Source organism: Lineus longissimus, chromosome 14 (assembly GCF_910592395.1).
Source record: "Lineus longissimus chromosome 14, tnLinLong1.2, whole genome shotgun sequence".
NCBI classification, from domain to species: Eukaryota; Metazoa; Nemertea; class Pilidiophora; order Heteronemertea; family Lineidae; genus Lineus; species Lineus longissimus.
In genome coordinates, this window is record NC_088321.1 from 2441996 (window position 1) to 2460549 (window position 18554).

Here is an 18554-nt window from a genome sequence, read left to right on the forward strand (position 1 = left end):
CAACAAATGGACCACTTAAGGTTTTATAGACAATTTAAACAAATTCATAGAACTTAATTATTTGTTTTCAATAATTCGATTATTTTTACAGCAAATTGTCAAATGCATGGATTTATAGCATGTGATCATTATGTATTTCTAATTCAAAGCTACGACATGCCTTATAATAAGGTAAGGTAATACAGACAATCTTTAGTAAGAAATCCAACATCAGCCTGATCTATGTCAGTAAACCCTCCCTCTGACTTTATTCACTAAGGAACCAAACCAAGGCTGTTACATAACAAGTAAACAAATCAGTTGAATTTGCTGCATCTCTGGACGGAGCGCTTCAGTTTTGATAAAACTTGATTCGATGCGGTGCTTTTTATCCAGTTTCTGAGGTTTTGTAATTGTCGTAAAATCAATAAAGCAGAAATACTGGCTTTTAAAGGCCTACGCCGTTCGTTAAAAAAATTGAATTTGTAATTGAATCTGAAAAATGTCAATTGCGTAAATACATACTAAAAATAAATTTCAGCATTACCTTTTTGAAGATAGATATACAAATACTATGAAAACCAAGTTTCAACAAATTCGTATTCATAATTACTGCACTACGGCATTGTGTACTGGTAGATTTAACTGGACCACAAGTAATTACGAACGGTGTACCCCTTTAAGAAGCGACATATTATGGATAGAACTTCCATTACCAACTTTCTGAGTTGACGTGTTTGCGTTAGACGAATATGTGGAAGATGCCACCATTATGGGAGGTACAGGAACAAGAAGGTACAAGAATGAATGCAATGTTCACACAAAATCACTAGTAAATCGAATTTCAAAATTCGAATGGGGGAATTCGTTTTAATTCACACATGATTAGAAACCTCGCGCCACTCGTACTGGCAGCATCTGCGTCATCTATGATGAACATTGTCATCAACAGAATGCTATGATAATGACATGGACTCAGCCAGTTCCAGTTTCGAACTCGGAATTGACTTGTCATAGCTTATTGTGTATATGATCATCACCTTGAACATGTAAAACGGCCGTTCACTAACATGACTATCGACCAAATCGAATATCAAAAAGATTAGACCCCCGCCAGTTGACAGTTACTGACTGTAAAACTTTATTGAAATTCTTTCGGGCAATGCTTACGGGGAACCAAGTCAGTCATTACTAACCTAACTCACCTAACTCACCTAAACTCACCTAACCGTTTCCAGAAACACTGCATGGTTATTATATATTTGGACTATACCATTCTAGGCCCAGATACATACGATTTTAGATCAGACTTGTGGTTAGATATTTACGAGAGCCAATCTGGGTTTCCGTCAAGGTTAGCAAACATACCATTACCCCACGATATGGCAACAAATTTTTTTGATCACAAGCTTATCATCCAAGTTTGGCATTTTATGAATGGTCCTTTTCGATGAGCTGATGACATGTTTGACTCCCGAAGGGTAACATTTGGCCCACTAACTAGGGAACGTGGCTTTTTCTCTTCGACGACCCAATGCAATGGACGCATTATCAGGGACGTTGGTAATTTCTAAGGTGAATCCAAGTTTCCGCTTATTCTTCAACCTGTGATGCTGAATGCCCAATAGTTGGGATCCAGTCATGAAATTCATGTCCCCGTTCTTGATATGGCCCCATAGCCAAGGTATGTACTATCCCGCCTTCTCTACTGTTTACTCTGATGTGTAACCGGTATTCTTTATTCTATTGATATTTCCCAAGATTATAATTTGTCCTAATAACCAATTTGAAACCTATATCAAGCCTTTGAGTTGGTTCTTTCAGATCTCTCTGTTGAATGACTGGCAGTCCCTATTATATTGTATCTAAACTGCAAGGTCAAGATCTACAACCTCTGGAGGGGCTAACTTGTAGTTATCCGCCACCTCCTTTCGAACATGACAAAGATGATCGACTGGCTGATAGCTTTGATGATGCCTTTGCTTACCAACAGCTGAAAGAAAGAATACAGAAGTTGTATGTATCGTTAGCATTTTGGCCACATAAACGATACAAGTTTAATGCATAATGAAATCTCCGTTTTAGCGATATTGATGTGCTTGGTCAGAATGCCTAATCTATATAAGGCCATGCTACATTCTTCTTATCGGGTGACAAAAAATGCTTCTTTACGACATTCCCAGTACGTGCATTGGGCTATGTTTTTACTAATAGATTCTATACTTGCTTTTACTGTGTGATATTTTAAGTGAGTAACATCTTCATTATGTCAGTTTTATCTTATCACTTTAAACACATGTTACTGTAAAACGGCCGTTCACTTTTCTGTTCGAAGCTGTAATACTTATATTTCTATGATGACAGACTGATCGAGAGTCAATATTATTCTTTGCAGCTCTGATCTGCTTACCTTATCCGTCTGAAAGAGAGAATAAAAGAGAGAATACAGAAGTTTGAAACGTTAACTGGTTGGTCACAAAATTGAAGGATGTTTTTTAAGCAGTATAAGGAGGGTCTTTCACCATGCATTCTGTGGATGCAACACTTTTTATTCATGTGTTGTAAGAGTTTCAAAACTACAAAACAAATAAATACATGTACATGTAGTTGTTTACGTTTTACGTATTCCTTCATCAATCGTATTAAATGAGGTAAAGAAATATGCCGTAATTAATGGGATGTTGTCCAACAGTTACTTTCTTTAAGCAAAAGTGTTACATCTTTATACAACATCCAGGTTTTTAGAGGGTCGTTTTAAATTACGCTTCTTACAGCGAAAAGGCCTCTTCAAGTTTACAGATGTTTGGAACGACCGCGTCCAAATAAAGTCAGATGCTCTATCCTCATATTATCGAGAGGCCATGAAAATGTCACCAACTCAAGAGATAGAGCGGCCTTATGCCATGTTTACCCAACTATGTTTGTTCTTCACTTGTTTCATTATTAGCAAACTATACTTCTTAACGTTTTTGTCGTTTTTATATTGTTTTAAAATGTTGTTAGCGATAGAAGTAAAAACAACATGATTGTTATTAATCTTTTTCCTCAAAAAGTCAATGAATTCCTCGCGCGGGAATTCGTTTTCATGACGGCATTTCGAATTCGATTACAGCTCATCTAATGCAGCGTTGTTTTGCCGAGATTGGGAGTTTGAAGCCTTACAATTAAGCATTTTCTTTCCCAATTTTCGCATATTTTGAAGCGATGTTAGGAAAAGATGTCAAATGTATGAACACCTTGTACTTATGTGTAACCAACAGCAAGTGAAGTCGTCCGCCACCATGGTTGATTTGGGCTATATCCCTAGAAACTTTAGTAACGAGGAAAAAACATCTGTGTCTCCTGTCAATGTGTTGATGCATGGCTCCAGGCAGTACATTTTGTACATTATTCATGCATATAGCTCCACATGGGGAGGATCTCTGCACGGAAGGCTAACTTGTGTCCAATCAGAGTCAACATCGGAATACTGTTGTCATTCTGTCAAATTTTGAATTTTCAACTTTATGTGCAATTTGTTGATAGAAACTACTACTGCAATATAGAAGGTGACTGGGAAGCCGAAAGCTTGGTAATAATGCCCTTAAAAATGCCATTGATAATTTAAGGGTTAAGAAAGCAATACCTATAAATGTTTACTATAGAAATGAAATTTAACACACATGCGATTTGGATACCGTTATTTCTGGCATAAATTTCCATGCATCTTGCATTAAGACTTCGTTCAAAATACAAAAAATGCAATTGCAAACGCAAATTCACAGTTACTCATTTGTAAGTGAAAGCTCGGACATGTCGGAGGTTTTGATTAATGTAATTGATGTTATCTTAGACCTGAAGCGAAAACGGATACATTTGGCACCAAAAAGTTGACATGCCAATTTTGGTACATGACAAAAGGGAATAATATATAATGATTTGTAACAAGAATTATTTTGGTTATTAATAACGAAACGCACGCCAATAATGAATTAAATCCAACTCGCTGTGAATGTATACGTATACTAAAAATGTTCCTCGAATTACTTAAAAATTGGAAAGTCCGAAAAGATTGACAACAAACGGCCTCCTGTCCTAAAGCTCCTTTTGATTGTTCCAAAAGACTTGTGTAATTATAAAGAATGATAATGAACTGACTGGGGCGTACAGGCTTAACATATGGTATATAGGAAATACCCGCGAAGGTGACGCAAACGTACGGCCAAAACTGAAGTGAATGTGCGCTTATTAAATACAAAATCGTAAATACATTTAATGGTACGAAGATAAAATACAGTCCACAATTTGTATTTTCAGTGAAACCCTTTTGGCGGTGCGATCAAATCTATGCCATTCAGACATGAGCCATAATCGGGATTGCTCTTAGCATATTTAGAGGTTCGTGTAAGGTTCGCAATATCCAACAGTTTATGCCTCTAATGCGGTAAGTACTAGCAATATGTTTTTAGCTCAGCTGACTAAGTCAGCCGAGCTTGTCAAATAAGTTGTTCAGTGGCGTCCGTCTGTCCATCCATCCATCCATCCGTCCGTCCGTTAAACCCATGGTGCACATTTTGTAACCGTAAGACCTAGAGACTTCAATTTTGCATTTCTGGATACTTCTGGTCAAACTCTACTTTCAAAACAAAATTTGTCGCCATTCGACCTACTTCCTGCGAGCGAGAGTGCATGAAGGAAACTGGCCTATATCGGCCTAGGAGCAGCAGAATTAGTCGAAATATGCTCTAATATTAAGATAAAATTCTTAAAAATCTATTTTATTGAGAAAAAGTTCAAAATTTTAACAGGAGAGGGCGCTACCTGCCTTTTAATTATTTCTGCCGATTCAAATTCCCGCCCGATGACGTCAGCCATCAATGAAGTCTCCTATTTGCCAGTTCTCAAAACATGGCAGCTACACAACAAAAGCAGTAGCTCCAGGAATAAATCACTGTTCACTTCAGCTTCGTAATCGTTTGTACCCCCACTTTATTGTGTTTTGTGTGGTGTTCTTATTCAATCAACGATGTAAGGCCTTATTATGTTGGTTTTAATTGAGAAGGTGCATTATAAGCGGCGTACGAAATATCGAAGCGGAGACAAAATGGCGGCATGTTGTTTACGCCATGTGCAATAATCTTGGAGCTCGATGACACTCAAGTACCCAATTGTCTGCTTAAAAAGTAGTCTGGTAGGCGATATTATCACTAGTTCGTTTCAGTGGTAGTCATAAGGTCTTTAGGGACTAAATTCAGAAATTAGTTCTTGAAAATTTGGCCACATTTCTGTGAAAACGATATCGGAAGTGCATGCTCTGTTCGCGATGACATCGCCGATGTATTTTGAAGTGGAGAATTCCCACAGTATGTGCAGTGAATCGGCAAGATTCTGTTCGCCTATTATGTTTTAGTTCTACGATTCTTTCATGAGTAAAAAGTAGACATTCTAAGCAATACAATAATGTCACTCCCATAAAAATTGATTGGAAATTGAGGGAGCTACGGCATTCTGTTCGGCAACTGGCAGCGCTGAAAAAATACATTGCATACTGTACAATACCAAATGGCACATTTTAAAAAGCGCTCATTGGACAACGTAGGGAATTACCAGAAATGACGTCATCGCTGGTCTAAATAGAAAACTACGGTGGCGCAGTAGAGCACAAGAAAAGGTTTAGCATTAACTTCGTCATGCAAGCTTCAGCAACAAAACAATTTCTCATGAATGATTTATTTGATCATCATCAGCTTGTTTCCCCTGATAGATAAAAAAATGATTTACAATTTCCATCAAAGCTTTCTATTTTGTGTATAGTCACATGTTATTTAACTGGCAAGGAGCCAAGCAGTTTTGAATATTCGCGGGAAAATACTTCGTGCTTGTAAACGAGGCTATGACAATGAGTATCCTCATTCATGGCATAAACTTCATGTTTCGGTAAATATTTTCATACGATGATTTCACCCGAATTATGGTCAGGATTGAGGAATGAACAGTGGCATAATTATGTCAACCAAAAACATTGGTACCGTAGTGAACGCAAAAGGATATCAAATACCATGGAGCATGCCATTTTCATGCATAATGAACTAAACACCGGGAAGATATTAATGATATTAACTCAGCTGAGCGCAAGGGCAATCCTCATTATTAGTACAATTTCAAAGGGTTTCAATTTTGGGACCCAATGTATGCGCAAACAGAAATAACAGGCTCGAACATTCCTAACGTTTGTCAACCTTGTTAATCTTATCTTAAAACTTCGACAGTCATCATGCATGCTTGAGTGATACCAACCTGATGAAACACCAATGAGATAAAAGTGATTTACATTATTGGCATTATTTATATAAAAAGACACAAATAGTTTGATCAATTTATCTTTGCATTACCATGTGATAAATGAAAGACTTTCCAATACAGTGCGGAGCCCAGCGGTCGAATCGCGGTAAGACTTTTTCACCTAAATCTTCTTTATACTAATCTCTAATCGCTGTCACACGAAGTGCACCCTAAGGTGTCTGCAGAGACTGCCACGCTCTCGATTCGTGCAGTGAGGGATCGAGTAGAGGATCCTAATGCACATCACAAACGGGGAGGGAGGGGGGGTGGTCATGACTACATGAATTGTCGTAATTTTTTTCGGTCCCACACAACCCCTAGGTTATGGCTCCAATTCGTTGTCCGATTCATCTTTCAATGGTTGGTTGTACACTAATTTTCTCCATTTTGAAATGTTCTGTCGACGGTGTCATCGATCTCTCCCGCCCAATTGATCACTGCTGGGATTGTGCCTAGGGTGCCACACAGATGTAAAACACCGCTTGATTGTAGCAATGGCCTCATGATGCTGTCTGTCATCGTGATATTCTGCAGTGAGGTCTGATTCAAAACTATATACTGGCAAAAGCTGGCATATTTAACATCATTGTAAAGATGTCTAGTCAGAAGGACAACTTTAAAAAGTTATGAATCTATGAGTTGGCGCTTATTTGTGGGCAGGCTCGACTGGCACCTGATCATGTATCTTTGAAAGTAGGTAGATTTCTTCTCCAGACGCAGAGCCGCATGATGACCGATGAAGTATCTTGGGCAATCATGGCTTCTGACCTGATACTGGGTAAGTTACTGGACTGATTTCAACATGGTACTTGTTTAGTTCGTCATACATCGTCAAGTACTCCAGATTTCCAGCAGGCGTCTTTCCGTGCTAATGAGTTTGCCCTTTTACCTGGTTGCAGACTTTGTCGGGAAAATCGGCTGGGTCACGGTGCCAAGGTAGTGGGATTATCAGAGGTTTTCCATCTTTTTTGCGCAATCACGAATCATCATGACCTTCGTCTTCTCCAGTGCCATCAGGTATTTATTTTGGTATGGAAGATTGGCTCGGTGCAGCATGAACTCCAAGCAACTCCATCTGCTCAGAGCACCAAAAGACGACACAGGCTCTGGCAACAAAAGCATGGTACAAGGCAAAAGGCACGTTGAGCACAATTGAGCGATGATGAATCAAAGATAACCGAACCAAGAGTATACGTTGTCTCGCCGAGAGACTTGTGATGATCAACACCGGGAGAATATCAACGGGTCCTGATCGACCCCGATTTACCGTAGCAGAATGAGTTGGTTCAAAATATCTCTGTCAAACATCTCAGTGAGTTCTCCGTGACAACCTAACCGATCTTCGGAATTGCGATAACTCCGATATTATAGCTCGAGACACTGTAAATCTTGGCACATCTTAGCACATCCTTGATAGTCGCGTGTCATGCAGCTTTACTGGAATTGGTCCTGGAGCGCTCGCTCCTGCAAGTATTGCCGGTGTAACAGTAACAAATGCCCCCCCTGGAAAAAGTGTCCGGCCCTATTGTATTCTGCAATATGGTTCTATAGAGACCCTGACCGTCAATAGCTCAGAGATTGAAGCGCATAATAGAATCCTTTGTTTCCCGGGCATTCTATCCTAGGACATTTTAAACTTCGACACCGGGATGAAAAGATGACAAATGTGTCATCCCTAGATCAAAATCATATTTTTTACCGTTGTATACCGGCCTAGAAGAAAAATAAAGGTATCAGTCAGGGAAAAAAAGACGTGTCATAACTTATTAAAATGCGCATCGATTGTCGAACGGGAGCAGCTGCCACTTTTAAAATTTTCAGTTAAAAACGGTTAGATCAATCGCACACATGATGAACAGGCTGGCAAACCCGGCTTGCCAAACAGGTGAAAAATTCTACCCTAGAAAATGCAGAACGCTGCTGCTCTTCTGGTAGTCAGGTGCCGGAAGTCGGTGCATATAACTCCAATTCTCCATGACCTGCACTGGTTGCCGGTAGCACAGCGAATTCAATACAAGGTTATCATATTTGCTTTTAAAGCAACCTATGGACTGGTTCCATCTTATATTTCCGAGCTCATTGTCTCGCAGTCTCACTCGTTTGACCTGCGATCGCAGGGGTGTGTCAGGCTGCGGGTGAGTCCAAAGCCGGTTGTACCATCATACGGTGACCGGGCTTTCTCTCTCGCAGCCCCACAGCTCTGGAATGCTCTACCCGAACGACTGAGATTGTGTGACAACCTTAACTCATTCAGAGTCCTTCTGAAAACCCACCTCTTTCGGGAGGCCTTTGGATGAGTTGGTGTTTCCATTGTAAAGCGGATTGAGCGGACAATTGTCTGGATACTGCGCTATATAAGCATCATTTATATATACCCTGTTTGGCGAGCCGGAGGCTTTACAACACATCAGCCAATCGGAGAGCAGTGGCGTCATATTTGAATTAATATGCGCCTACCTAACAATGGCCGATTTCTCGCTCTCGTTTCATTTTCATATAGAAAATTATTTTTCTTGTCAAAAATCGATGGAGAGGAATATAAACGAGTATGTGATTAACTGATAAGCGTAATGAATGCCTTGGGTACATTGCTAATGTCCTTCGCTATAACACTGGTAGTGTTGTTGAACGCTTTGTCATTGAATAATAATGAGCTCTTCGACAACTATATATATCAATGAGTTCGGCTCGCCATTCAGGGCAGAAAAAGTCGCTGTGTGGTAAGCCGGGCTACCAAATAGTCACTTTCTTGAAAGAATTAGCAAATGAAGATTTTGGTTCCATAATTACATTCAATTCAGTCCAATTCCCAGGTGAAAACAGATTGGTTTTACCAGATAAGGGCGAAAAGCCAAACCCATTTCGTTAGGAGATCAACTCTACAGTACTCATGATATGAGTGGTAAGCTTACGAAAAAATCCAGAGGCCAGAAGTCATACAGACATTCACCATGTCAGCTGACATGGGAGTGAAACAAGAGCTGCCACGCCTCTTGGTGAAGATTAAGGGGACTGATCCGTACATACCCAAGGGATGATGCGAGATGACATCTTATTGCAAGGCACTGATTGTTGGTTGGTATTCAATCAAAACAACTTAATGTCGGTGCGAAACCATTTCAGTCACAGTTTCATACCATTGAAGCTCAAGCATGTCAAGCAGCAGGGGGTGATGAGATGAACCGCGGTGTCCACACACAAGATCTAGTTAACCACCATCGTTATGTTAGTCAGGGTCAAGGTCAATCTAGACCAAGAGATGTATTTTGTCAGAGTGCTCCAGCCGTCATTCATCACTCGATCCAAGGTCATCAGAATTTAGGAGAGAGAAACGGTTCAATTCACATGATTCAAAGCGTTCCAGCAACTCTTCAGTACCAAAGACAGGGGCTTTATAATCCTGGTCAAGGCCATCCCACTCAGAGGAATGCATCTTGTCAGGACTCGAAGTCAGGCTGACCACCTGATCGAAGGCTCTTCAGATGCGCCTTGTACTGCCGAAGCCAGAGATTAGGGGTTTTGATGGAGACCTCCTTGCTTTTGCCAGGTTTATGATGGCGTTTTAGCAGAACGTTGAGACAAGAACATGTGACCCAGAGGAGCTGTTCCAGCTTCAACGAAAACATTGCCATGGAAGAGCCAGCGATGCCATTGCGAAATATGACATGCTTTTTTCAGACCAGAGGCCAAGCACTACATTTGGTTGAACTTCGGGCAACCTCATCTGAAAAAAAAAGAAGCTGAAATCACAGGGCGACATTAACTACATATGGTGACAGGCATGGAATGAGAAGGTACGCCGAGTTGCTGGAAACCACGTGTCTGTCTCTCCGTAGCGTTAACAAATAGAAGAGATTGGATCATCAGACTACCTTTTGGACGCCGTTGCCAAGTTGCCGATGCAGGATCGTCGTGCTTGGCTGAGAGAGACCGCTTCGATCCGTGAAGAGTTGAAGAAAGTCAGTTTCGCCGATGCCTTTGATTTTGTCAAGAGACTCTCGCGAGAAGTGAATGATACTGAATTTGAAGCGTGAAGCATGATAAACGGAGGACCATTCACAAGGACTGAGACAAACCACCAGCTGTGAAGGCGTGCTTCATATCGAAGACAAAGACTGCTGATGCGACTAATTAAGGTGCATTGAATGCAGTGACGGTCTGGAGCACTGTATTTTGGAGTGTTCTACCATCCGGAAACTTCCATGGAAATAAAGGCAGGAAAAGTCAGAGGAAAAGGGCTGTGTTGCAACTGTCTAAATGCTGATGAAATAATCAGTCACAACAACTCAGCCAAGAAAGGCCCTTCACCGAGGGAATGTACGATGACAGGATGCAGGTCAACATCGAAACACCATACCCTTCTAATTTTTGATTATGACGATTAAGAAAAGGGCAGCAGCCCGACCAGCTCCATGAAAATCAACAGCAATTTCTGCTCAGAGGTGTACTTCCTTGCCTTTCCAGTCATTATCAGGTCTCTAATCACTGGAAGAGAGATGAAAACCTTGACAGGGATGGACTCCTACTCCAGCGTCTGTCTTTGCATAGAAGACGTTTTGCAAGAACTGTCAGTCAAACAGGAAAATAAGCGAGTTGAATTGAAAACATTGAACGGAGTGAGTGCAGGCGAAATCACTACGTTCCGCCTCAGCATTTCAGGATTAGATGGCAACAGCTGGTTTGAGATTGCAGAACTTTTCTCATGGGAGAAATTGCCCATTGGGAACAAACCTTTGCCAACCAAGTAAACCTGGTCAAATTACGAGCATCTCAGATATCTATCGGTTGCAGACACTCCAGTTGGAAAGCTGAAGGTGTTGATTGAAGGCAGCATCCCATCTGCCTACAAGCAACTTGAATGGAGAGAAGGACCGTGACCGGACCAGCCCATCGCTGTAAGTTTCCCATGGGACTGGACACTGCTTTGAGGTCCCACTGAATGTAATCATGTCTCTGTAAAAGAACAGGAGATCAGCGAGATGCTCATGATCTAGATTAGCTGAACTTGATCGAGTTGGGACCAAGTATCATTTCGACAAGCCAACCTCAGCAAAAGATGTGATGCGAATGAGATTCTAACTGACATCCCCAGCAAAAGAGAGCTGGCACTAAAAAGACTTGAGGGAATCAGGACAAAGCTGAAGAAAAGAAGATTGGTGAAAGAAAAACTGACAGAATACGATGGCAATTGTGAACTCTTCAGAAAATACAGAGAGAATGGCTATGCTGATGAGATAGCGACCAATGTGCCTGTACAATACGTGCCCTTTCATCATGTGTATCACCCAGCAAAACCTGGAAAAATGAGGATCGTGTGGGACGCTGCCGCACGCCATGAGGATATACCTGATTTGATGACCATGTTTATGCAGGAGCAGAAAGCATGAATTCGCTGCTTGGTGACTTGATAAGGTTCATGGACTTGAGGAGAAATAGCTTCCAAGTTGACATCAATGCGATGTATAATCAGATTTACATCAGGAGGCAACATCGGAATCTGATGACGAGGTTTCTGTAGTTCAAAGATGATGAATTGGATGCAGTGCCTGAAGAGTACCAGCTCCTCAACAATTATTTTGGTGGTACACATGCTCCTGCGATGGCAGGTTATGCAGTATAAGCGACATTTTTGGACAACAAGGACGATTTCCACCCAGAACAATCCATACAGGACTTCGTAACACATACGTTGTTGATGTTTCGAAGTCTTAAGAGCCAAGGCTGGCAGTCCAAGTTGTCTCAGAAATTTTTGACCTATTCACAATCAAAAGAGGTGGATTCGAGCTGGCCAAGTTTGTCACATCTTAGACAAAGATCTTCTGCTGCTGCTAGATGATCCAAAACTCCAGGCGGCATCAAGAGTGTGAGTCGATATGGGACATGAATACAATAGCAGGGGAAGAGGTGGCAGAGGACGGCGTGGATGTCGGCGTACCAACCCCTCACTTCCAAGTGTCTTGAGGTTAAGGGATCACTCCCTTGACAATTGCAGTGGTTCGGATGCTGACTCTGATGATGGTTTTAAAGTTCCCAGTTATGAACAGAAATGGTTGCGTAGACGTGAAAACTCGAGTCAAAAGGTGATCACCGGCAAATCTGGTAGCTGTGGTTTCAAGGGTGCCCCGGAGCCGGACAGAGATTTGTTCTTCTTTGAGTCGATCATTCAACTCTTACTGAGGACCTTGAGAGTCATCTCAAAAATAAGAATTTTGAGATTCGCAAGCTTGCGATTGTGTCTCATGAGGAAGCCCAGTTCAGATCCTTTCGATTAACTGTGTCAAAGTCACAGTTTGGCAGGCTGTTTGATGAGAGCTTTGGCCAGAGGGTGTGCGCATTAGAAAATTCAATACCCCGCGATCGCAGCTCGGAGGATAACGACAGTAGTAATCAGTGATGGCTAGTTACGGTACTTTTGTGAACGTTAAACTGCTCTTCACCTGGTTGTCAATCATGAGCCTGTTGAATATCACAACATACAATAGTAACAGACTAGGGCCCTGTAGAAAGGAGGACATGACCGCATATAGTGACTTTATTCCTTTTCCAGAACACTGGCAATATGTTGAGCAGCTCAATAAACTGAGCGCTGACTTAGGACATAACATGAACATTCATGGTGTTTCTGGTATGGATAAGGAATCTTTGTTGGTTGGCAGACCACATGGGGGTGTCGCAATCGCCTGGAACGCGAGTTTAGGCGCTGTTGTAAAACCTGTGCAGTGGGAATCCAAACGAGTGTGTGCTGCTCAGGTCAAAAACTTGAGTCTTCATCCTGATCAGAGTGAAATTCTTTTGGTAAATGTTTATAAGCCGACCAACAGTGGTCAGCAGAATATTGGAGATTTTAACGGGGTGTTGCAAGAAATCACAGCCATTCTTGAAAGTAATCAAGCTACTGATATAATTATTGGAGGGGACTGGAATACTGACTTTAGCAGAGCTGACTCGGCTCATACTCGGGCCTTACTTGATTTCATTAAAAGGGAGAGCCTGGTCAGTGGACAGGTACCCAATACCTGTAATGCTGAATACACTTTTGAGAGTAAAATAACGGGTGAAAGACCACTAACTTATCATTTAAATGTTTCGGAAAGTGTGTTTAACTAGAACTGAGATTTCACCGGCACTCCAGAGCTGTGTATCACTTGGCCGTGAGACGGATCAAAAGGGAACAAGATAGAGTTGCTGCTGAAAAATTGGCTAATTCTCTAAGGGGTAAAAACAATAAAGAATTTTGGAAACATGTCAAAAAGAACAAAGATTGGGGTGGTGTAATTAATGCTGAGTTCAGTGGATCGAGGGTAAGGAGGATATTTATGAAGTGTTTGCTGACAAATTCAAAATTGTGTATAATTCCGTGCCTTATTAAAATGTTGATATGAATAATTTAAAGGAGTCAATGAGTGAAAACATCCTGTTAAAGTGTTGTGAGGGTCGGTGTAATAAAAACCACCGGGTTGGCGTTGAGGATGTGAGCCTGGGTATCAGGAAACTTGTAAGAGGGGGAAGAAGGATAGTTCCCCTCACATTCAGTCAGATCATTTTATTCATGGAGGTCATAAATCAAATTATGTTATCTTTGCTTCTAAGCTCAATGGTCTCGCATGGATATTATGGCATGATATATGTAGCAATATTCAATAAAAATATTTTTCATGCGATATTGATATTTGTTCATTCATCGTTTCATTTTTGATGCAATGTTACACTTTTTTATGCAATGTTAAAATTTCCATTCAATGTGTGTTCATATTTGATGCAATGTTACATTTCTTTCTGCAATGTTTACTCGATAATTGTTCATTCAATATTTCATATTTGATGCAATAATTCACTTTTTTCATGCAATAATGCTCAAATTTTCATTCGATAGTTGCCCTGATAATTAATCATTCAATGTTTCGTATTCGTTTCAATGTTTCACTTTTTTATGCAATAACGATTTCTAAATTTCATAAAATGATCATGTAATATTTGGCAATTATTCATTCAATGTTGGCGGAAACTTTTTCATTCAATATTTTGCGAAAATATTTATGCGAAAACTGCATTGTGGGTAATATTAGAAACGCGGACGCTGATTGGCTAATCTCGTGACAGGGAATAAGACAGACGTACCAAAAGCTCCATTGTTGTGTACATGCTGTCAATGGCTGTATATGAATGAGACTAAACCATACAATTGTGATTATCGTGACATCCTCCCTCCAAGCTCGTATCAAACGACTTTGGAAAAAGTTGTGTACAATGTGCTAGTGGTATTGTAATCCTTATGAAAATAACTGAAAGAACACAGCTCTTAGATAAAAACACAACTTGACGCAAGGGCCCAAAGCGCCGCGTAGCGGCAAAAAAGCGAAGCTGGCGAAACATTTATAACGGGTCACCGTCACTTATTATTGGACTTATAGCGCATTTACGGGGTTGCAACTATTTTGCTTTATAGTGTCACCAGGAAAGAAAAGCATGCGACCTAACGCCGATCTATTTGTATAAAGTGATAATTGGAAGGTATATAGTAGGAAATATCAATAAAATAATCATTCCATGTCGTCTTTGGAGGGCATTTTTGATTGTAAAAAATATATGTGTAGGTCACCGGAGTCTCTGCAATGATAATTTTATCACAGCAGTCTCACGCAAGTAGAAGTTCTTTACCTAAAGTTCTTCACTTATTAGTCTCAATGTCTGGCGCAAAGCCAGACGTTTTCCATTACGATTTCACTACGATGTTTGACAAGAAGGAGCAGTGCGCGAGATATGCTAATGAGCAGACTTCCCTCGCTTGAGTTTCGGAAGAATGTTCCATATCGCGCTAAGCTGACCACTGCTGACCATGACAGGCGTGCATTGGACTGGTACAGGTTGGAACTGATCATTGATTATGCTGGTGGTGACGCTTTCTGATGAGAAGTTGGTCGTGACTGATGCAGTATCCTTGGACTTGTCCACAGCATCGTTTAATCATTGCTTTTTGAGCTGCCTTGATTCTGTACTTACCCAAATACTGAGACCAGATTAATGCCTGTTGACTGTGCTTTAACAAGAGAGACTGGCGCCATGCCTAGTCTCTCTTAAAGCACAGTCAACAGACACCAACCCCCTCAGACTCAGAAACCACAAACGCCCAACCCTTCCTGCTACCTTAATACTTCTGGATTATTGGATTTATGCTGTTGACTAATAAGTACCATTTCCTTTCTTTTCAATGCAGACTATTAATGAAGCCATTGCCAACTTAAACCAACTGCAACCTGAACAATCAAAGACTAAGAGTGATGATGACTCCAAGTGCTATGATAGTGACCCTCAGATTGATTTCGAGGTGCCTGCCATGCCTTCCCCCGTAGCGCCCAGTCCCAAATTAACAAGCATTCGACTAACTAGGTCTGAAAGTGAGTTTTTTTTCCTTCAATATCCTAAACTGAGTTTTTCTTCAATATCCTAAACTGGGTGTACCCAAGTACTTCCTATGATGCTGTGATGTGCAATGCCACGTGACAAAAATGTTGACATTCATTGGAACCCATTTATCTATTGACCCACTCTTCTTGCAGTTTATGTTGTCAGCATTCCTCCAGCAGAAATGGTTTCGAGGGGACATCAAGTCCGGATGCCATATCGGTCAAAGGAAACGCAGGCCACTAATTTTCAACCTGACCTCACCCACACTTCAGTGTCGATCATGGAGGTACCAAGTACGCCTGAAGCTGCATCTACCCCTCAGCCAAAATACAAGAGGAAGCGTTCTGATTCAGGTAACGATGAGGAGACTGAGCCCTTGGCAAAGCATTCTTTGTCATTTGTGGATGATGAAACCAAGGACCCCTCTTTGAATCCAAATATGTCTTTGGAAAGTGTTGCATCTACTAGGTATGTTTCATAGCACGATGTGCAAGGTTTGCAGTAGGCCTGCATAAGTTGCATTTAAACCTTTGTTATAGAGCAAGAGGAATGTAGTACCTTGTTGGAAAGGGTTTGAGTTTTCATACTAGTAAATGTAAATTATGTCAACAGATCTTTAGTATCTAAAGAGATACTTATTTTTCTTAAATCCATTTCAGTGATGCCAACAATAAGCAGCATCCTCATCCCTGACCGAGGGCATGTGTGCAGTTTCAGTGTCCAAGCTTTTGGAGCTGTTCCACATCTGCTACAACTGCGGCTCAATGGTGACCATCACACAGTCATGCTTGTCATGTGATGGTATCTGGAAATGGCAGAGCCAGGAAATGATTGGAACGGTATATGCTGGTAACATCGGCCTATCGATGGCAATTCTTGCAGCGGGTGCTATTCCAAGCAAAGTGATAAGAGTCCTGCAATTCTGGGGCATTCGAAGCATTTCCTCCGGAACATATTTTCGACACCAGTCAAAGTACCTGAACCAGGCAGTACGTAATGTTTGGGAGGAGGAGACCATCCATGCACTGGCAGCTGTAGAGGACGTGGCCAAACTCTCCGGTGATGGAAGGTGCGATTCGCCCGGCCATTGTGCGAAGTATGGCTCTTACAGTTTACATGACACAGGGAGAAACGCCATTGTCATGACACAACTTGTTCAGGTAAAAACTACAATTTGGCTCTTGTTGCTATTATGGCATATCTTTCCAGGAAGCCTGTTTCTGCCATCATTCACTGAGGCAGTATCCTGAAGTCATATTTGTATTACAACAACATTCATATCACTTCAGTTTTTCATGTGCCTCATTATTTTGCAGTCCACTGAGGTTAAGAACTCCTACCACATGGAGCTGGAGGGCCTGTCCCGATGTGTCGATGAAGTGAAAGCATACGTCCCACATGTTAAGATAGAATTAACAACTGATGGCCACAAATCAGTGGAGAAGTGGTTGAGAGAGGAACAGTCGGACACCATAAAGCATTATTTTGATGTGTGGCATGTTGCTAAAGGTGAGTACCACTATCAGTGCTGTGATATGCACACACTTACTTAGTGTCTCAACAAATATAATCTTGTTTCTCATTTCCCTATTCCGTCGGTTCTCATGTTAACTCTTTTGGATGTGGCATTAAGAAAAGATCAACAAGATTCCAGTCGTCAACCTTTACTTTTAGGTAACTTCGATTAACTTCTGAATTTTATAGGATACAGTGCGTCCGGAAAAAAACTACCCACAGAAAAATGATAAAGTATTTGGGGGTTTTTTTTCCGGACGCACTGTATAAGTTATCTCTATCGCAAAAGTGTGTCTAGTTCATTTAGTTAAACCATGCGACACTCCTGTCTGTCATCTAGGAAAGTTCATATTATACAATACTATACTTCAGGACTAAGGAAAAGACTCAAGCCCATAACCATGAACAGGCGGTTTCAGCTGGTCAACAAATGGCTAAAAAGTATTATCAATCACTTGTACTGGTGTGCCATGACCAGCAATAACGACCAATCATTGATCTTGGCCAAGTGGAGATCAATAGTGAACCATATAGCCGGCGTCCACACGCACGAAGAAAACGAACTGTTCCCCAATTGTATCCACAGTCGTATTCCAAGGCAGTGGTTTAAGAAAGGTGAGTATGTGCATGCCCTTACCCTTTACCCCAAAAATGGTTGCTGTATTCATGGAATAAAGCTAGAAATTGTTTTTCCAAACTTATTTGTGTATGAAAACACTTCTGTGTTTGGATTGTTAAATCAATCTGAAGTTACTGTGGTACTCCTCTACGGTTTTTGTCCTCTAGGAACAGAAGAATACGACAAGGTGTGTGCTCTGCTACTCAACAAGAACCTTCTACATTCAATCTCAAAGCTCAGCTCGGATGGCCAGACATCTGGTTTGGAGGGATACCCTAGCAGCCTTTTACACTTCGCCCAAAAGATGTACCATTTCGGAGACCTGTATTCATCCACGACCGGAAGTGTGGCAGTCACATAGAGCTTATCAAAATGTCAAGTTGTGGTAAATACATGGCTGGGATGGACCAAAGTGGAATTAATTCTCAATCTGTGGTTGATTCTTAATCTACAGAGTCAGGCCATCACAGAAATATGCTTTTTGATAATATATTTAAGAAAATGTGGTCTCACTGGTCAGTTTAGAACTTATATTTTGACAGGGCCATATCAATGCGTCAGTGACGTTTTGATGGATATGGTGTACGGAAATAATTTTTTCTCTGGCAATCGGTATTGGAATGTTTTTAAACTTTATTATGCTATTGGCAAAGCGTTGTTCTTGACACATATAAAATTTTGTGCAGATTTATTGGTCCAAGGTGTACTTTTTTTA

General features: G+C 41.0%; 2 protein-coding genes across 7 annotated transcripts in view; one reads left to right on the forward strand and one right to left on the reverse strand.

Annotated features, from left to right (window-relative positions):
• LOC135499187 (ovarian-specific serine/threonine-protein kinase Lok-like) overlaps window positions 1–8735 on the reverse strand; it is a 90183-nt gene extending 81448 nt beyond the window's left edge. The window contains exons 1-3 of the mRNA XM_064789852.1: window positions 8574–8735; window positions 2390–2398; window positions 1967–1972 (exon numbers count right to left, since the gene is read on the reverse strand). Coding sequence (XP_064645922.1) covers window positions 1967–1972; window positions 2390–2398; window positions 8574–8735 — 177 coding nt within the window. The remainder of the gene's footprint in view (window positions 1–1966; window positions 1973–2389; window positions 2399–8573) is intronic.
• Window positions 1–18554, forward strand: part of LOC135498884 (uncharacterized) — a 500658-nt gene that overhangs the window by 87181 nt on the left and 394923 nt on the right. For 5 of the 6 annotated variants that reach the window (XM_064789395.1, XM_064789393.1, XM_064789398.1 and 2 more), the window contains exons 3-9: window positions 4276–4402; window positions 15515–15695; window positions 15858–16058; window positions 16365–16865; window positions 17022–17214; window positions 17593–17835; window positions 18007–18224. In XM_064789395.1, coding sequence (XP_064645465.1) covers window positions 16407–16865; window positions 17022–17214; window positions 17593–17835; window positions 18007–18200 — 1089 coding nt within the window. In that variant the 5' untranslated portion in view covers window positions 4276–4402; window positions 15515–15695; window positions 15858–16058; window positions 16365–16406 and the 3' untranslated portion in view covers window positions 18201–18224. The remainder of the gene's footprint in view (window positions 1–4275; window positions 4403–15514; window positions 15696–15857; window positions 16059–16364; window positions 16866–17021; window positions 17215–17592; window positions 17836–18006; window positions 18225–18554) is intronic. The other variant, XM_064789396.1, reaches the window with a different exon arrangement.